The 15,224-nt window shown below is 39.7% G+C and overlaps 1 protein-coding gene across 1 annotated transcript in view; it reads right to left on the reverse strand.

Moving 5' to 3' along the window:
• Nucleotides 1–2,236: 2,236 nt before the first annotated feature.
• Nucleotides 2,237–15,224, reverse strand: part of prkar2aa (protein kinase, cAMP-dependent, regulatory, type II, alpha A) — a 318,459-nt gene continuing 305,471 nt past the window's right edge. The window contains exons 15-17 of the mRNA XM_072581837.1: nucleotides 14,455–14,520; nucleotides 5,728–5,866; nucleotides 2,237–4,543 (exon numbers count right to left, since the gene is read on the reverse strand). Of these exons, the coding sequence (XP_072437938.1) occupies nucleotides 4,410–4,543; nucleotides 5,728–5,866; nucleotides 14,455–14,520 (339 nt within the window). The 3' untranslated portion in view covers nucleotides 2,237–4,409. The remainder of the gene's footprint in view (nucleotides 4,544–5,727; nucleotides 5,867–14,454; nucleotides 14,521–15,224) is intronic.

The raw sequence follows: 15,224 nt of genomic DNA on the forward strand, positions 1-15,224 counted from the left end.
TCTTTCAAGAGGAAGAGATGGAATACTAATCGGTGGTTTAACCTGAGGAACGCCATGTCTCATGCGACGGGAAGAGGTTGAGAAGGATAATTCCTCATGGCAACCTCAGCCAGTGCAGGAGTTGAATCTATGCTGTTGGCATCACTCTGCATTGCAAACTAACCATCCAGCTATCCGATAAATGACTTTTAGCAAAAAAACAACAGGACATGAAATTAAGTGGAATGCAGTTATATGGACAGAGATGTCATCAAGGAGTGATTAGTTGAGTTCTACAGGAAACAGTGTTAATATTGCTCCAATTATTAATACTGCTACACTTACTAACCTGATCCTTGCAAGTGACAAAAGAAACTAACATTTAATAACACAAAACTGGCTGAAAACCAGCCAAGTTAAAAAAGGATGCACAAAAATGAAGGGGCCAACTTTTGATGATGGTCAACTTTGAGAAATTATGAATAAATGTATTTTAGTTAATAAGAAAAGGAAAAAGAAATACAAACTACATGGTAGTGAAGTAGAACAGAGATATCTTGGTATTCAGGTAGACAAATACCTACTTTTACTCTACATGAACTATTTTTTTCACTCATTTCTGCAGTTTCACATTAGTTCTGTAGACTTTGGCCATGAGACCAAATAACTGTTTGCAACATCAGCAGAAATGTGCTTATAGGATTCAGTATATAGTTCAATGGTTATTCCCAGTCATTTAGAAAAGTCATTTTAAAAAACTGTAACACTAGTTCTTTAAAATGCTGCAGGTATCGAGTGAAATTTGTTTGCTGCATTTTCAGTGAGCCAGAATAATAAAGTATATGGAAGTTCTCAGCTGCAATGCTACAACTGGACTTGCTATCACTGGCCTAGATAGTGTAAACTAAAAAGAAAATGAGATTTTCACCTAATCTGCTGTTGTTCAGCAGCAATAATTTTTGTCAGGGTACATGTGGACAATTGGATAACGACAATATTGGGCTCTGCTGGGATGAGTTCCACAGACCATCAGGCTATGTATGAGCTCATTGTTCGGTCTTGCTTAAGTGAAGTACAGCAGTGTTTTTGAAAATTTAACAAAGAATCAGAACACCAAAACATGACAAAAAAAAAGTGGGTGAGGCAGCCCTCAGAATATTTAAAAGGTCATGTCTGAAGGATTTCACAGAAATAAACAAGACGACTCGAAGCCAATGAAAAACTAGCTTCTATTTCAAAGTGAATTTCAAAAGGTCAAAATAGTTTGCGTTTCCTCCTCTACCTCCAGAATGCTATTGGAATATCTGTCATTACATCATTTGATGCTCATAAATTTTAATGAGCTAGTCCCTTCAATGCAAAATACATTGCTTACCACCAACAGAACTGGCAGCATCTCTGTTCTTTTCAAAGTCAGAATGTCAGGCTGAATGTTAATTTTGTATCACATTAAGTAGTAAAAATTACAGAAGAACAGCCTTGAACCATGCAAAAAAAAAGCTTGAAGTAAAGCACAACATTCTCAACAAATGGTCCATATACCAATGGTAGATGGAAATGCTGTTTTCAATAAAATGCCAAAACCCAAGAAATCAAAAGTAGAACAGTGGATCAAAGATTGAGCGGAACAGTACAAGAGGAGAATGATACATCAAGCACCGTAAGTTCTCTGATATTATACTACTGGTAAAGAGGGCAAAATACTGTAATCATACGCGTTTGGCATTTGCCTTCTGAGCACACACACACAAACAGACACAATGCTTATTACAGCCCCAAATTTTATTTCAGAGACTTACTCACAATGTAGTTGGAGTGCTTCAACAGCTGCTCTACATTTAGTCAGTCTTTAATTTATTCCTCTTAGGACGTCCAAACTGACTAGCAGACTATGGCCTTAATAAAACACTTTGACGTTGGAACTGACTAGTTTGTACTTCCCTCTCTCTCGAGGAACAATGATATCTTCAACACCGCTATGGCTAAGAGTTGCCAGTGTCAGAAATCTCCCAATGCAGCATGTACAACATGCTGTTTTGTAGAAAAATCCAGAGCTAGTTATGTGACCTTACATTATCCATCTAATCTAGCACTTCACAATCAGACCTGACCCAGCATCATATGCTGGATCTGCTCCATCAGGGTCACATTGTCAGCCCCCAGTTAAGTTCATAAGTAAATGCAGCAGGTGTACATCTAAACGAAATGATGAGAATACAAATTTGCACAAAAGTGAAAATGAATTACTAAAACAAGCTTTTTCAAAATCAAAAGAACTTTTAATTTTCATCCATATTCTGTCTGCTTTCTCCTGCTCCTCATCCGAAGACACCAAATTCCTGACAGGGTCTGGTTTTACAGGCATCAGCTCCCCTACAGGATGAGGCAATTCATCATGCACCAGCCTCAGCTATCAATGCCAACAGGAGACATTACACAGTCAAGCGCATGAATGTCCAATTCTTAGCTGGTTAGCGACGAAGAGGTGTAATCCAGGGATGCTGAGCTCTTGCTAATGATCTTCAGCAGCAAGCAGGTGCAGATGAATTGATTCAACACAGAATTGATTCAACACCCAGGAAACAGTGAGTCAAGCCAAGCGTTTACCGTGTAATTAGGACTCCAAGAAACAAAAGAGTTTGGTAAATTTTCACAGCAGGTTTCTGCTTATTTACCAATATTTCTGAGTCTAACAAGTCTGTGCTTGGTTAAGAGAAACATATGACAATATTTCAGGATTTATTGTAGGGTGAACAGGTTTGTGGAAAAAATACACACAACATTTAAAAAAGTAACCTTAAATCATTTTTTCTAAACTTTAGGATCTAGTAACTTATTCAATTGAATTTTAAATAAATCATGTGATCCTGAATAAAATAGTGGCTGCACTCACTTTACATAGCTTGTTACACCATATTAACTTAAAAAAAAACTTCCATTAAGAGCAAAAACTATTTTCATGATTCAATGACTGCAGGTACTCCTGTTCTGTGGCGCACGACTGTTAATGGATCTGGTCACACATTAAATCCCTCAACAGCGTTTCCTAATTACAGCTCATCATGCCATGGCTTTTGAATGTTAGACTGAGCTCAAAGTTAGAAATATAACACCTCAATGCTAGCCTCAACGAGTCTGCTCAACATTTCCCTGAAGAGTACAAACAGGTCAAGAAGTGGCTTGCACTACACAAAGAAAAAAGACAAGGAAGGAAACTTTTCAGAGATGAGTCCTGCATAACACTCAATCATGCCAATTCCAGAATATCGGTCTGGTGAACTGAATCTCCTTCCGCCTGATATGTCCACAAAGAAACATTGAAGGGGAAAGAAAAACACAACTCAAATATGAATAACAAAATAGAAGCAAAAGATCAAAAACAATTTTTTTCACTTTGTAGAAATTGTCTAATAGTGCAAACTGCTAGCTATGGCAGTCACAAGGAACATGCACAAGGTTATAGCAGGTAACCACTGTGCTTGAGAAGGCCCTTTTGTTAAAAGCAACACAGTTCAACCCAAAACTGCTGGAGGACCTCAACAAAAAAAAAATTGTGGGTGGCTGGTGGGTGAGAAGAGTTACAGCAAATGGCAACCGTGTATCACCTGACAAGGTTTTACAAAAAAAACACTACAGACAGGAATAACACTGCTTTTTGAACGCATCTGTGTGATTAGCAGGAGCAACAAACTAGAGACTTGCTTTTCCAGTTGTACTGCTCTAATTCTGCAAATTGAGCATTTTGCCACCTTTGTTGTTCTTGAAGATCATCATGTCCTCTGAATGATGGCATACTTAAGACCTGAATCATCCTGAGATCCCATGATGGATACACAACTTGCATTTTTGAAACCCCTTGATTTGAAAAACAGCTTTTGTGGTCTACATTTAATACAATTCAGGGATCTTTAAAGCTTTTTTGAAACATTAAAACCTATCCCAGATACTGTTTAATGTAACACTCAGTGGTGAAACCACAGAAGCAATCAAACTTTACAATCATTTTTTTTTAAGTTTTTTTGGTAATAACTGGCAACCTACTCATATAAGTAACAAAGAAACACTGAATCTCATCAATTTCATCTTATCAAAAATTACATTTAGTATTTGTCTTTGTTGTTCAGTTTGATAATTCCTAAATCAACATTTTATCTGGTTTTGAAAGAAAAATCAAGATACAGAATAAATGCTTTTAAATTCAAGAAGGCAGATAACAAAACAGAAACAAACATATGCCACTTATTTTCCCATCCCTGTCTGGCCTGTAATGTATTTCATCATTACATGGTAGCTACCCCATGGGATGCAAAGAGCCAGAAAATGCTGCTTTGCCCACACTCTGCTTTTTTTTTCAGGGGGGGGTTTAATTGTGTGTGGATAATTTTCACTTTGTTTTCATCAATGTGAGAAGACACTGGATGACAATGTGCCTATATACCAGGATTCTCCAAGTCCAAACTAGTGCCAAACAAGGAGACAAGCTGTTCTTCATAATTCACTATATTTCTCTTCATGATGTCCATGCAAGGGCCTAACAATCTTTCAAACGCTTGAATATCCATCACTGAAGAGAGAAGACAAAAGAAATTGTTTTAAAAAAACTTGATAAGCTCACTGTTTTGAGTTAACAAAATATCTTGCACGAGTCTGCTGAACAAATGAAAACTAGAGACGACACAAATGGGGGAAATAGGCCAAAGTAAGATTCCACAAAAATATAGTGCCTTTCTCTTAAGCTCACTAGAGCTCCTTGAAGTGAATCATCAGATGAATTTGTTTTCTCAAGTGTCATGTTTACTTCAGAGTATGCAACATGTCACAGTAATCTAAATCATGGTCCTATATTACATTTAATGCATTTTCACCCATTCTCCACCGAATTTAACATGCAGATACAGAAAACAATTAAGAGGCCAGTGACATGCCAGAATATAGATTCATAGAGCCATATTGCAAGGAAATTGCAGTATAAGTAAAAAACGTCTTGCTGCCATTTGTATGATTTTGATTAGAAGACATCCAGAATAATATGTGCATTTGTGGTATTCATATTGTAAGAAGGATATATTTGCAGGCAGTTCAGCAAGGGTGCAATAGATTAATTCTTCAAATGAGGGTTGACAAATGGCAAAAGACTGAGTGAATTGGGAATACACTTTGTGGAGCGAGGAGAATGGAATATGATCTCAGTGAAAGATTCAAAGGCAAGGAAGGGTCGATAATGGGAGGTTGATTTCCTTCTCTGGGAATGAAGAACATGAGGGCATAGACTCAGGATACGGGTCAATTATTTAGGACTGAGAAGAAATTTCTTTCTTCATATGATTGCAAAACATTGGAATTCACTACCCCAAAGGATTGTGAACGCTTCATCATGTATATCTGATCTTGGGACAGACACATGATTTTTTCTCAAAGTCAAGAGATACAGCAAATGGGGAAGCAAATTTAAGGCAGACAGTCAAACTGAATGGCAGAACAAGCTTGATGAGCCATATTGTCTACTTCTGTCCATATTTCTGATGTTTACTTTATACAATAGATTTCGTGAAGTGAAGTCTGGAGATCATCTGTGGGTTGGGATAAGAGTCCACAACATTACTAGATTTGGATACAAGTGTTTGAAATGATCCAATTATGACTCTTTAACATTTCTCACTCCACTGTTTATTTTATAAGTTTTGTTTTGAAGTAAAGATAAATTCCATTAGACTTTTCACAAACAACAACAAGATAAAGAATACTTGCCTAAGCACTTGACTTCTCCAACAGCATACGCTGAAGCTGCTCTGGGTTTGTTGGTAACCAATGCTAGCTCTCCAAAATACTGCCCCTTGGTATACCTGGCAATCTCTACTTCAGTCTTATCCTGTTGACTCACCAATGTCTTGAGATTCAGTACATTAGGTAATAGAGAAATAAACACAATCAGTTGAATACTATACAAAAGGTTATCTGAAAAAAAAATGCACTCAAACGTTCAGCCTTGGAGTGCACATACCCAAATTTTAATCCATATCATTTCCTATTTCTGCACCCACTCTGCTTCCTTCAATTAGGTCTGTGAAGTTGAGTTTATATATTCAGAAACCTAAATCAAAATTCAATCATCTATTGTCAAATTTTAAGGGCACAATCGGAATTTCTGGAAACTATACAGAGGAACCACAATTTATCAGGCAGTCGATTATTTGTTGGATTCTCCAGCAAGATTGCAAGATCCTGATGGTTGGCAAAACTGTTATCAGGCATTCGATTACCAGAAATTCAATTAACCGAACAACATACTCCTTGCCCATGTCCTTCGGCTAATTGAGCCTCCTCTGTACATGGAAACTATAATTATTAAATAATTTGAAAAAAATGAGTGCTTTTGCTTTGGGTAATTGATTCAAGTTTGTCAATGCATTTTGATTGCTGTAACAAAGCAGGAAGTTACATTCATAATGAATGAGCAAGTATGGCTACAATGAACAGGAAAAAATGCAGAAACTTGTCATGCTTTTGCAGAAACATTCAAAAAGAAGTCAGGTCAACATTTCACATGTGGCCATACATCAACATTTCACACATAGTTCATCATAAAGATTTAACCTGCCTTCCTCCTTCAGATGCAGTACATCTACTTAAACCAACAGGCTGACATATTGTTGCTGTCAATTACAAAACCTCCTGAATAACAGCTTCCGAGAATCTAGAAGCAGAAGTACCACCTTTAATGGGCTAAGAATCTACATCCATCTCGACTAACACCTCCTGCATCTAAAATATCCTTTTTCTCTTCAAAGACCTTAAGGTATTGCTAGTTTCAAGATTGAATCAATCTCTACTACAACTCTATCTCCCAGTTGTTAAGTGACGCAAGGGAGAAAATAGCAGGAACACTGGCTCAGCCACTGTGGTACTACAGGAGAGGTGCCAGAGGATTGTAGGACAGTCAATGTTGTACCATTATACAAAAGGGTGGCTGGGATAAATCAGGAAACTTCAGGGAAGTCAGTCTAACTTCAGTGGTGAGTAAATTATTGGAAGCAACTTGGAGCCACAGAATTAATTTGCACTTGGAGAGGCAATGATTAATCACGAACAGTCAACCTGGTTTTGTTAAGGGGAGGTCATGCCTAACCAAGTTGATTGAATTTTTCAAAGAGGAGACCGGTTTATCGGTAAGGGCAATGTATTTGATGCAGTTTACTTGGACTTCAGCAAAGCTTCTGATCAGGTGCTGCACGGGAGCCTGATAGCAAAAGAAAGAATGCATGGGATCCATGATTGGATGAACAATTGGCAAGTGGCAGTAAGTAGAATGTGATAATGGAGGGCGTTTTGTGACTGGAAACCTTGTATCCAGTGGGGTCCCACAGGGATTAATGTTAGTGCTCATGTGTGTGGCCTATATATATGATTTAAACTTGAATGGAGGAGAATTGATCATAGTTCATGGATGATGCAAACATTACTGAGGTGGTACATAGTGGTGAAAATAGACTTCGATTACAGGAGGATATAGATGGGCTGGTCAGATGGGCTGATCAGTGGCAAATGAAATTCAGTTGAAATAAGTGAGAGAGTTTTCAGAATTTTCTCCAACAGCCCTAATAGAAGACTCGCTGGTCTGTAATTCTCTTATCTCTACCATCCTTCTTGAAAAGTGGAAGCCCATTCATTGTCTTTTAGCCCTCTGGCACCCCCCTGTGGTCAGAGAGGAATTAAAAATTTAAGATTTTCTCCCTCATCTCCTCCCAGACCTCCTCTGGACCTGGGGATTCATCCACTTTTAAGTTAGCCAAAACCACTGATAGTTCGTTACTCCCTATGTCAATCTGCATTTTCCCCAAAGGACATTGTCCTTCTCCCAATGAAGACAGATGTGAAGCACTCCTTTAATACCCTGCCAATGATCTCTAGCTCCATGCACAGATGGTCCCTCATGGACCCTACACTTTTCCTGGATTATTCTCTTGCTCTCCTGCTCACTCTGTACTCTACTCAGGCACTTGTTGATTAATTCCCTTTATACCTACGAAAAAGGCTGTCTTTTTGCCTTGTTATCTAGTACTGAATATTTCCAGACATCTGGGGTTCTCTGGTCCATTGCTCCTGAATCTCACTGTCAAGGAAACAGGTTAGATCTGAGATCTCCCTATTTCCTTTTAAACAACCCCCACCCCCATTCTGCTGTCAATTTTCCCTGCATGCAGCTGTTCCCAATGCACTTTATCTAGATCCTACCTTATTTTCATAAAATCTGCCTTCCCCAGATCTAAAATGTCTTCTTGCAGACCACCTTTTTCCTTTTCCGTAACAAACTTAAAAGCATATTGTGGTCTGGTTACTATCATTAAAATGCTGCCATCTCAAACATTTGTCCAGCTTTGTTCCTCAGAATTTGGTCCAAAACTGTGCCACTTCTTGTTGAACATTTCGTGCGCTACGAGCACTTGTCTGATGTGCTTTCAGTGCTACGAGCTAGTGAGGACATGAATAGAAGGATAGAGCAGATGAATGCATGGCTGAGGAGCTGGTGTATGGGAGAAGGGTTCATATTTTTGGATCATTGGAATCTCTTTTGGGGTAGAAGTGACCTGTATAAGAAGGACGGATTGTACCTAAATTGGAAAGGGACTAATACATTGGCAGGGAGATTTGCTAGCGCTGCTCGAGAGGATTTAAACTAGTATGGTGGAAGTGTGGGACCAAGGGAGATAGTGAGGAAAGTGATCAATATGAGACTGGTGCAGTTGAGAACAGAAGTGAGTCAAACAGTCAAGGCAGACAGGGACAAGGTAGGACTAATAAATTAAACTGCATTTATTTCAATGCAAGGGGCCGAACAGGGAAGGCAGATGAACTCAGGGCATGGTTAGGAACAAGGGACTGGGATATCATAGCAATTACAGAAACATGGTTCAGGAATGGGCAGGACTGGCAGCTTAATGTTCCAGGATACAAATGCTACAGGAAGGATAGAAAGGGAGGAAAGAGAGGAGGGCGAGTGGTGTTTTTGATAAGGGATAGCATTACAGCTGTGCTGAGGGTGGATATTCCCAGAAATACATCCAGGGAAGTTATTTGGGTGGAACTGAGAAATAAGAAAGGGATGATCACCTTATTGGGATTGTATTATAGACCTCCTAATAGCCAGAGGGAAATTGAGAAACAAATTTGTTAGTAGATCTCAGCTATCTGTAAGAATAACAGGGTGATTATGGTAGGGGATTTTAACTTTCCAAACATCGACTGGGACTGCCATAGTGTTAAGGGTTTAGATGGAGAGGAATTTGTTAAGTGTGTACAAGAAAATTTTCTGCTTCAGTATGTCGATGTACCTACTAAAGAAGGTGCAAAACCTGACCTGAAATAAGGCAGGGCAGGTGACTGAGGTGTCGATGGGGGAGCACTTTGGGGCCAGTGACCATAATTCTATCAGATTTAAAATAGTGATGGAAAAGGATAGACCGGATCTAAAAGTTGAAGTTCTAAATTGGAGAAAGGCCAATTTTGACGGTATTAGGCAAGAACTTTCAAAAGCTGATCTGGGGCAGATGTTCACATGTAAAGGGACGGCTGGAAAATGGGAAACCTTCAGAAATGAGATAACGAGAATCCAGAGAAAGTACATTCCTGTCAGGGTGAAAGGAAAGGCTGGTAGATATAGGGAATGCTGGATGACTAAAGAAATTGAGGGTTTGGTTAAGAAAAAGAAAAAAGTATATGTAAGGTATAGACAGGATAGATCGAGTGAATCCTAAGAAGAATATAAAGGCAGAAGGAATATACTTAAGAGATAAGTCAGGAGGGCAAAAAAAGGGGACATGAGATAACTTTGGCAAATAGAATTAAGGAGAATCCAAAGGGTTTTTACAAATACATTAAGGACCAAAGGGTAATTAGGGAGAGAATAAGGCCCCTCAAAGATCAGCCAGGCAGCCTTTGTGTGGAGCCACAGAAAATGGGGGAGATACTAAACGAGTGTTTTGCATCAGTATTTACTGTGGAAGAGAACATAGAAGATATAGACTGTAGGGAAATAGATGGTGACATCTTGCAAAATGTTCAGATTAGAGGGGGAAGTGCTGGATGTCTTGAAATGGGTAAAGGTGGATAAATCCCAAGGACCTGATCAGGTGTACCTTAGAACTCTGTGGGAAGCTAGTGAAGTGATTGCTGGGCCTCTTGCTGAGATATTTGTATCATTGACAGTCACAGGTGAGGTGCCAGAAGGCTGGAAGTTGGCTAACGTGGTGCCACTGTTTAAGAAGGGAACTTCGAAGCTACTTGGATGCTGCCTGAACTGTGCTCTTCCAGCACCACTAATCCAGAATATAGACCAGTGAGCCTGTCATCGGTGGTGGGCAAGCTGTTGGAGGGAATCCTGAGGGACAGGATGTACATGTATTTGGAAAGGCAAGGAATGATTCGGGATAGTCAACATGGCTTTGTGCATGGGAAATCATGTCTCACAAATATGATTGATTTTTTTGAAGAAGTAACAAGGAGGATTGATGAGGGCAGAGCAGTAGATGTGATCTATATGGACTTCAGTAAGGCATTTGACAAGGGTCCCCATGAGAGACTGGTTAGCTAGGTTAGATCTCATGGAATACAGGGAGAACTAGCCATTTGGATACAGAACTGGCTCAACGGTAGAAGACAGAGGGTGGTGGTGGAGGGTTGTTTTTAAGACTGGAGGCTTGTGACAAGTGGAGTACCACAAAGATCGGTACTGGGTCCTCTACTTTTTGTCATTTACATGAATAATTTGGATGCGAGCATAAGAGGTACAGTTAGTAAGTTTGCAGATAACACCAAAATTGGAGGCGTAGTGGACAGCAAAGAGAGTTACCTCAGATTACAACAGGATCTCAACCAGATGGGCCAATGGGTTGACGAGTGGCAGGTGGAGTTTAATTCAGATAAATGTGAGGTGCTGCATTTTGACAAAGCAAATCTTAGCAGGACTTATACACTTAATGGTAAGGTCCGAGGGAGTGTTGCTGAACAAAGAGACATTGGAGTGCAGATAGATAGGATAGTGAAGGAGGCGTTTGGTATGCTTTCTTTTATTGGTCAGAGTATGGAATACAGGAGTTGGGAGGACATGTTGCAGGTGTACAGGACATTGGTTAGGCCATTGTTGGAATATTGCGTGCAATTCTGGTCTCGTTCCTATTGGAAAGATGCTGTGAAACTTGAAAGGGTTCAGAAAAGATTTACATGGATGTTGCCAGGGTAGGAAGGTTTGTGCTATAGGGTGAGGCTGAACAGGCTGGGAGTGTTGGAGGCTGAAGGATGACCTTATAAAAGGTTTACAAAATTATGAGGGGCATGGATAGGATAAATAGACAAAATCTTTTTCCTGGGTTCAGGGAGTCCAGAACTAGAGGGCATAGGTTTCGGGTGTGAAGGGAAAGATATAAAAGAGACACAAGGGGGAACTTTTTATGCAGAGGGTGATGAGTGTATGGAATGAGCTGCCAGAGGAAGTGGTTGAGGCTGGTACAATTGCAACATTTAAGAGGCATGAATAGGAAGGGTTTGGAGGGATGTGGGCTGGGTGCTGGCAGGTGGGACTAGATTGGGTTGGGATATCTGGTCGGCATGGACGGGTTGGACCAAAGGGTCTGTTTCCATGCTGTATCTCAATGACTATGTGTTGACACAAATGGCTCTCCTCAAAATGTCTCAAGAAATCTGCCTGCTCTAAATCCCTTAGACTATCATAATTAATGTTGGGCAAGTTGAAATCCCCTAATATAGTTAATCTATTATTTTAACATACCTCAGTGAATTGTCTACATATCTACTCCACTATTGCCAGCTGACTGTTTGGGGCCGAAATACACTCCCAGCTGTGTGACTGGCCCCTTTTTATTCCTAAGTTCCACCCTCAAAGCCACATTTGAAGACCTTTCCAAGATATCGTCCTTCCTTACTTCAGTAGCTGACTCCTTAATTAATAATTCAACACCACCCATTCTTCTACACTTTCCCTTTTCACCTGGGAGAACTGGTGGTGTGTAATTAAGCTCAGAACGCTGAGTTACCAGTCCCTGCCCCTCATTCATTCACATCTGTGATGGTATAAATATTGCAATCCCACATGTCATTCATGACCATAACTTACCTGTCTTTTCTAAAGTAGTCCTAACATTAAAGTACAGGCTATCCAGCCTCATCTTGCACCCTTGAAATTCAACATGGCTGAATTCTCTTTTATCTTGGTTCCTTTACTACAGTATGCTGTAGAGGAGAAAGTGAGGACTGCAGATGCTGGAGATCAGAGCTGAAAATGTGTTGCTGGAAAAGCGCAGCAGGTCAGGCAACATCCAAGGAGCAGGAGAATCGACGTTTCGGGAATGAGCCCTTCTTCAGGAATCCTGAAGGAATTCACATTCCTGAAGAAGGGCTCATGCCCGAAACGTCGATTCTCCTGCTCCTTGGATGCTGCCTGACCTGCTGCGCTTTTCCAGCAACACATTTTCAGCTACAGTATGCTGTACCCAGAGTATACTAACAGTGTGTCCCCTCCCCTGATGAACTAGTTTAAACTTCTCCCAACAGCACTCGCAAATCTGCAAGCAAGGATGTTGGTCCCACTCTTGGTCATGCTTGTACAAGTCCTACCTTCCCCAGAAACGGTCCCAGTGATCAGGAATTTAAAACCCTTCTAGCTCACCAACTCTTGAGTCACATTTTCATCTGCCTTATTCTCCTTTATCTATATTCATTAGCACTCGACAAAGCAGTAATCCAAAGATTACAACCTTTGAGGTTCTGCTTTCTAGTTTACTAATCAAATATATAATTCCCTGAATTCTTGATGCAAGACATCATCCCTCATTTTATGTAATTTGTACCAATGTGTACATCAACTTCTGACTTATCATTCTCCCCTTCAGAATGCCTTGTAGCTGTTCAGTGACATCCCTGACTCTGGCCCCAGGGAGGAAACCCTCGAGCCATGCTGCAGAAATGCATGCAAGTTCCTCTATCCTCGGTTTCTTCCTTTTAACAGGGGCTAACAAGTCTGTAACTACCATCAGCCTTTTTCACCTGATTGAACAGTTCATCTTTTAACTCCACTCATTTCCTCAAAATAAAGGATGCCACAGTAAACCTGAATAGCATTTTTGTTCCAGCCATATTCAAATCTGCTCCTCTCTTGCACATAAATTATAAACATCAGTCCTGCTTCCTGCTCTAGCTCCAATCTGAACAACTTAATTAAAGCTACTTTTGATTTTCACCCCTCATGCCACTATGTGTTCAATTTCCAACAACTGTCTCTCTTTTGCTTTTTAATCTGTACTTCTGGAAATAAGCTTTTTATTTAAACCAATATTAGGGATAAACTCTAGACTTGTACAGCTCCTCAATTACACTTCTCATCACTCTCTGGCTATAAGGACTCTATTCCCTTCTCTAACTTTTCAGTCTGTTACACCAAAGTGATGGCTCCACCTTCCACAGTGTTTCTAATAGGATGCTTCTTTTGACTAGATGAAGATTTCCTGATGAGGAAGACCATAAGTGCGAAACCATAACCATCCCTTGTCCCTTAAGATTGGTCCTCCATCCCAGAATCTGCTTGACCCATGAGTCTTCCAAGTAATAATAATTCACAACTTCCAGTACCTTCAGTGTACTTCCACATAGCTTCCTTGCTATAAGCATTCTGAAGGGGCCGTTCGCTCCAAGATCCTGATTCACTCCTTTATCACCTCCGAACATTAATTTCCCTTCCTACACAACCAAAAGAGATGCTACATCTATTCTTTCCTCTCAAATCTTCCCATTGTCCTGGTCTCCAAATAGTCCTTCAAGGTGAATCAGCAATTCGTTTACAAATTTTGTATGTAACACGCACTGCTCACAATGTGCTCTTCTCTACACCTGGGAGTCTAAATCTAATAGAGTGATCAATTTGCTGAACATCTCCACTCAGTTCACAAATGTAACTAAGCTTCTGATTACTTTCCACTTTAGTTCTCAATCCTACTCTGGTCTTTACTTCTGGAAGTGTTTAATGAAGTTCAAGGTAAGCTTGGGGAGCAGAAACTCAGCTTTTGTTTAAGCACATTACAGCTTTCTTGACACAAGGTGGAGTTCAACAATTCTGGGTTGCATCCACTACTCCAGTTTTCTCAGTCAGCAGATTTTGGTCATGCTCTTGTTTTAAATTGTTTTATTGTTACCTATTTTTGGCATTCTCAGTTTGGTATTTAAACACTACTCACTATTAGTTCATTCTTAACTCCTTACTGACCCCCTATTTTGTCTCAACTGTACATTTGCATTCAAATAGTCTAATTTTTAATGTTTTCTCACGATGAAGTATCATTGACCTGAAATGTTAACTCTTTTCTCTTGCCTCTTACACTGCCCAACCCTCTGGGTATTTCAAGCAACTACAGTATTTTGTAATTATTGTAGATGATCATTTGATATCCATCTGTGCTCAAAACATTTTACCTTGCTCTTGATCATGATCTTCACTTCACCCGATTCTACAATGAAGAAACAGTCTGCTTTGTCACCCTGTGTAAAAACAGAGATTTCTTTTAAATCACAACCTTACGGCACATGTAGTAAAACTATGCAGTTACTCAAATACTTCAATGTGCATTCATTTGACTGCTGTAATAATTAACAATGTGCATAAGCACACATTTCACTTTCTTCAAATAACATTGCTAATTCTTTTATCCATATAAAATACATAGGGGAATTAAGTACTTGAATGTTTCAGATACCCCCCCACCTCCCAGAACAAGGAGGCATGATGTAAAATGGAGATTGGCCACTGAGAAGGAAAAATCTGGAATTCACTCCCACAAACAGACACTGCACTTAATTAAAAATTTCCAGGTTGATTTTGATAATTTTTGTTGGACAAGGGTATCACATACAAGAAAGTCAGGTAAACGGAATTGAGACTTGAGGAGCCGAATGATTTATTCCTGCTCTAATGTATTTGGGGATCAGACTTTGACACCGGTTTAGTTTAAGGGCACAAAAACTTCCCATTTGTTGGTCATAAAGTCAACTTGGATAATCTCGATCATGAACCCTCATCGGTTAAACAATCAACGTGCATTGAGAAGCGATGATGGATATAAAGAATTTCACACTTCAGACATTATGAGTTGGATCATACTGATCAGTTCTGACTATAAGACAATAGGGACTAGGTTACAGAGTCTAGGACACCATGTTTAAAATTTAGGAAGAACAATTACAGC

Source organism: Chiloscyllium punctatum, chromosome 12 (genome assembly GCF_047496795.1).
Source record: "Chiloscyllium punctatum isolate Juve2018m chromosome 12, sChiPun1.3, whole genome shotgun sequence".
Lineage (NCBI taxonomy): Eukaryota > Metazoa > Chordata > Chondrichthyes > Orectolobiformes > Hemiscylliidae > Chiloscyllium > Chiloscyllium punctatum.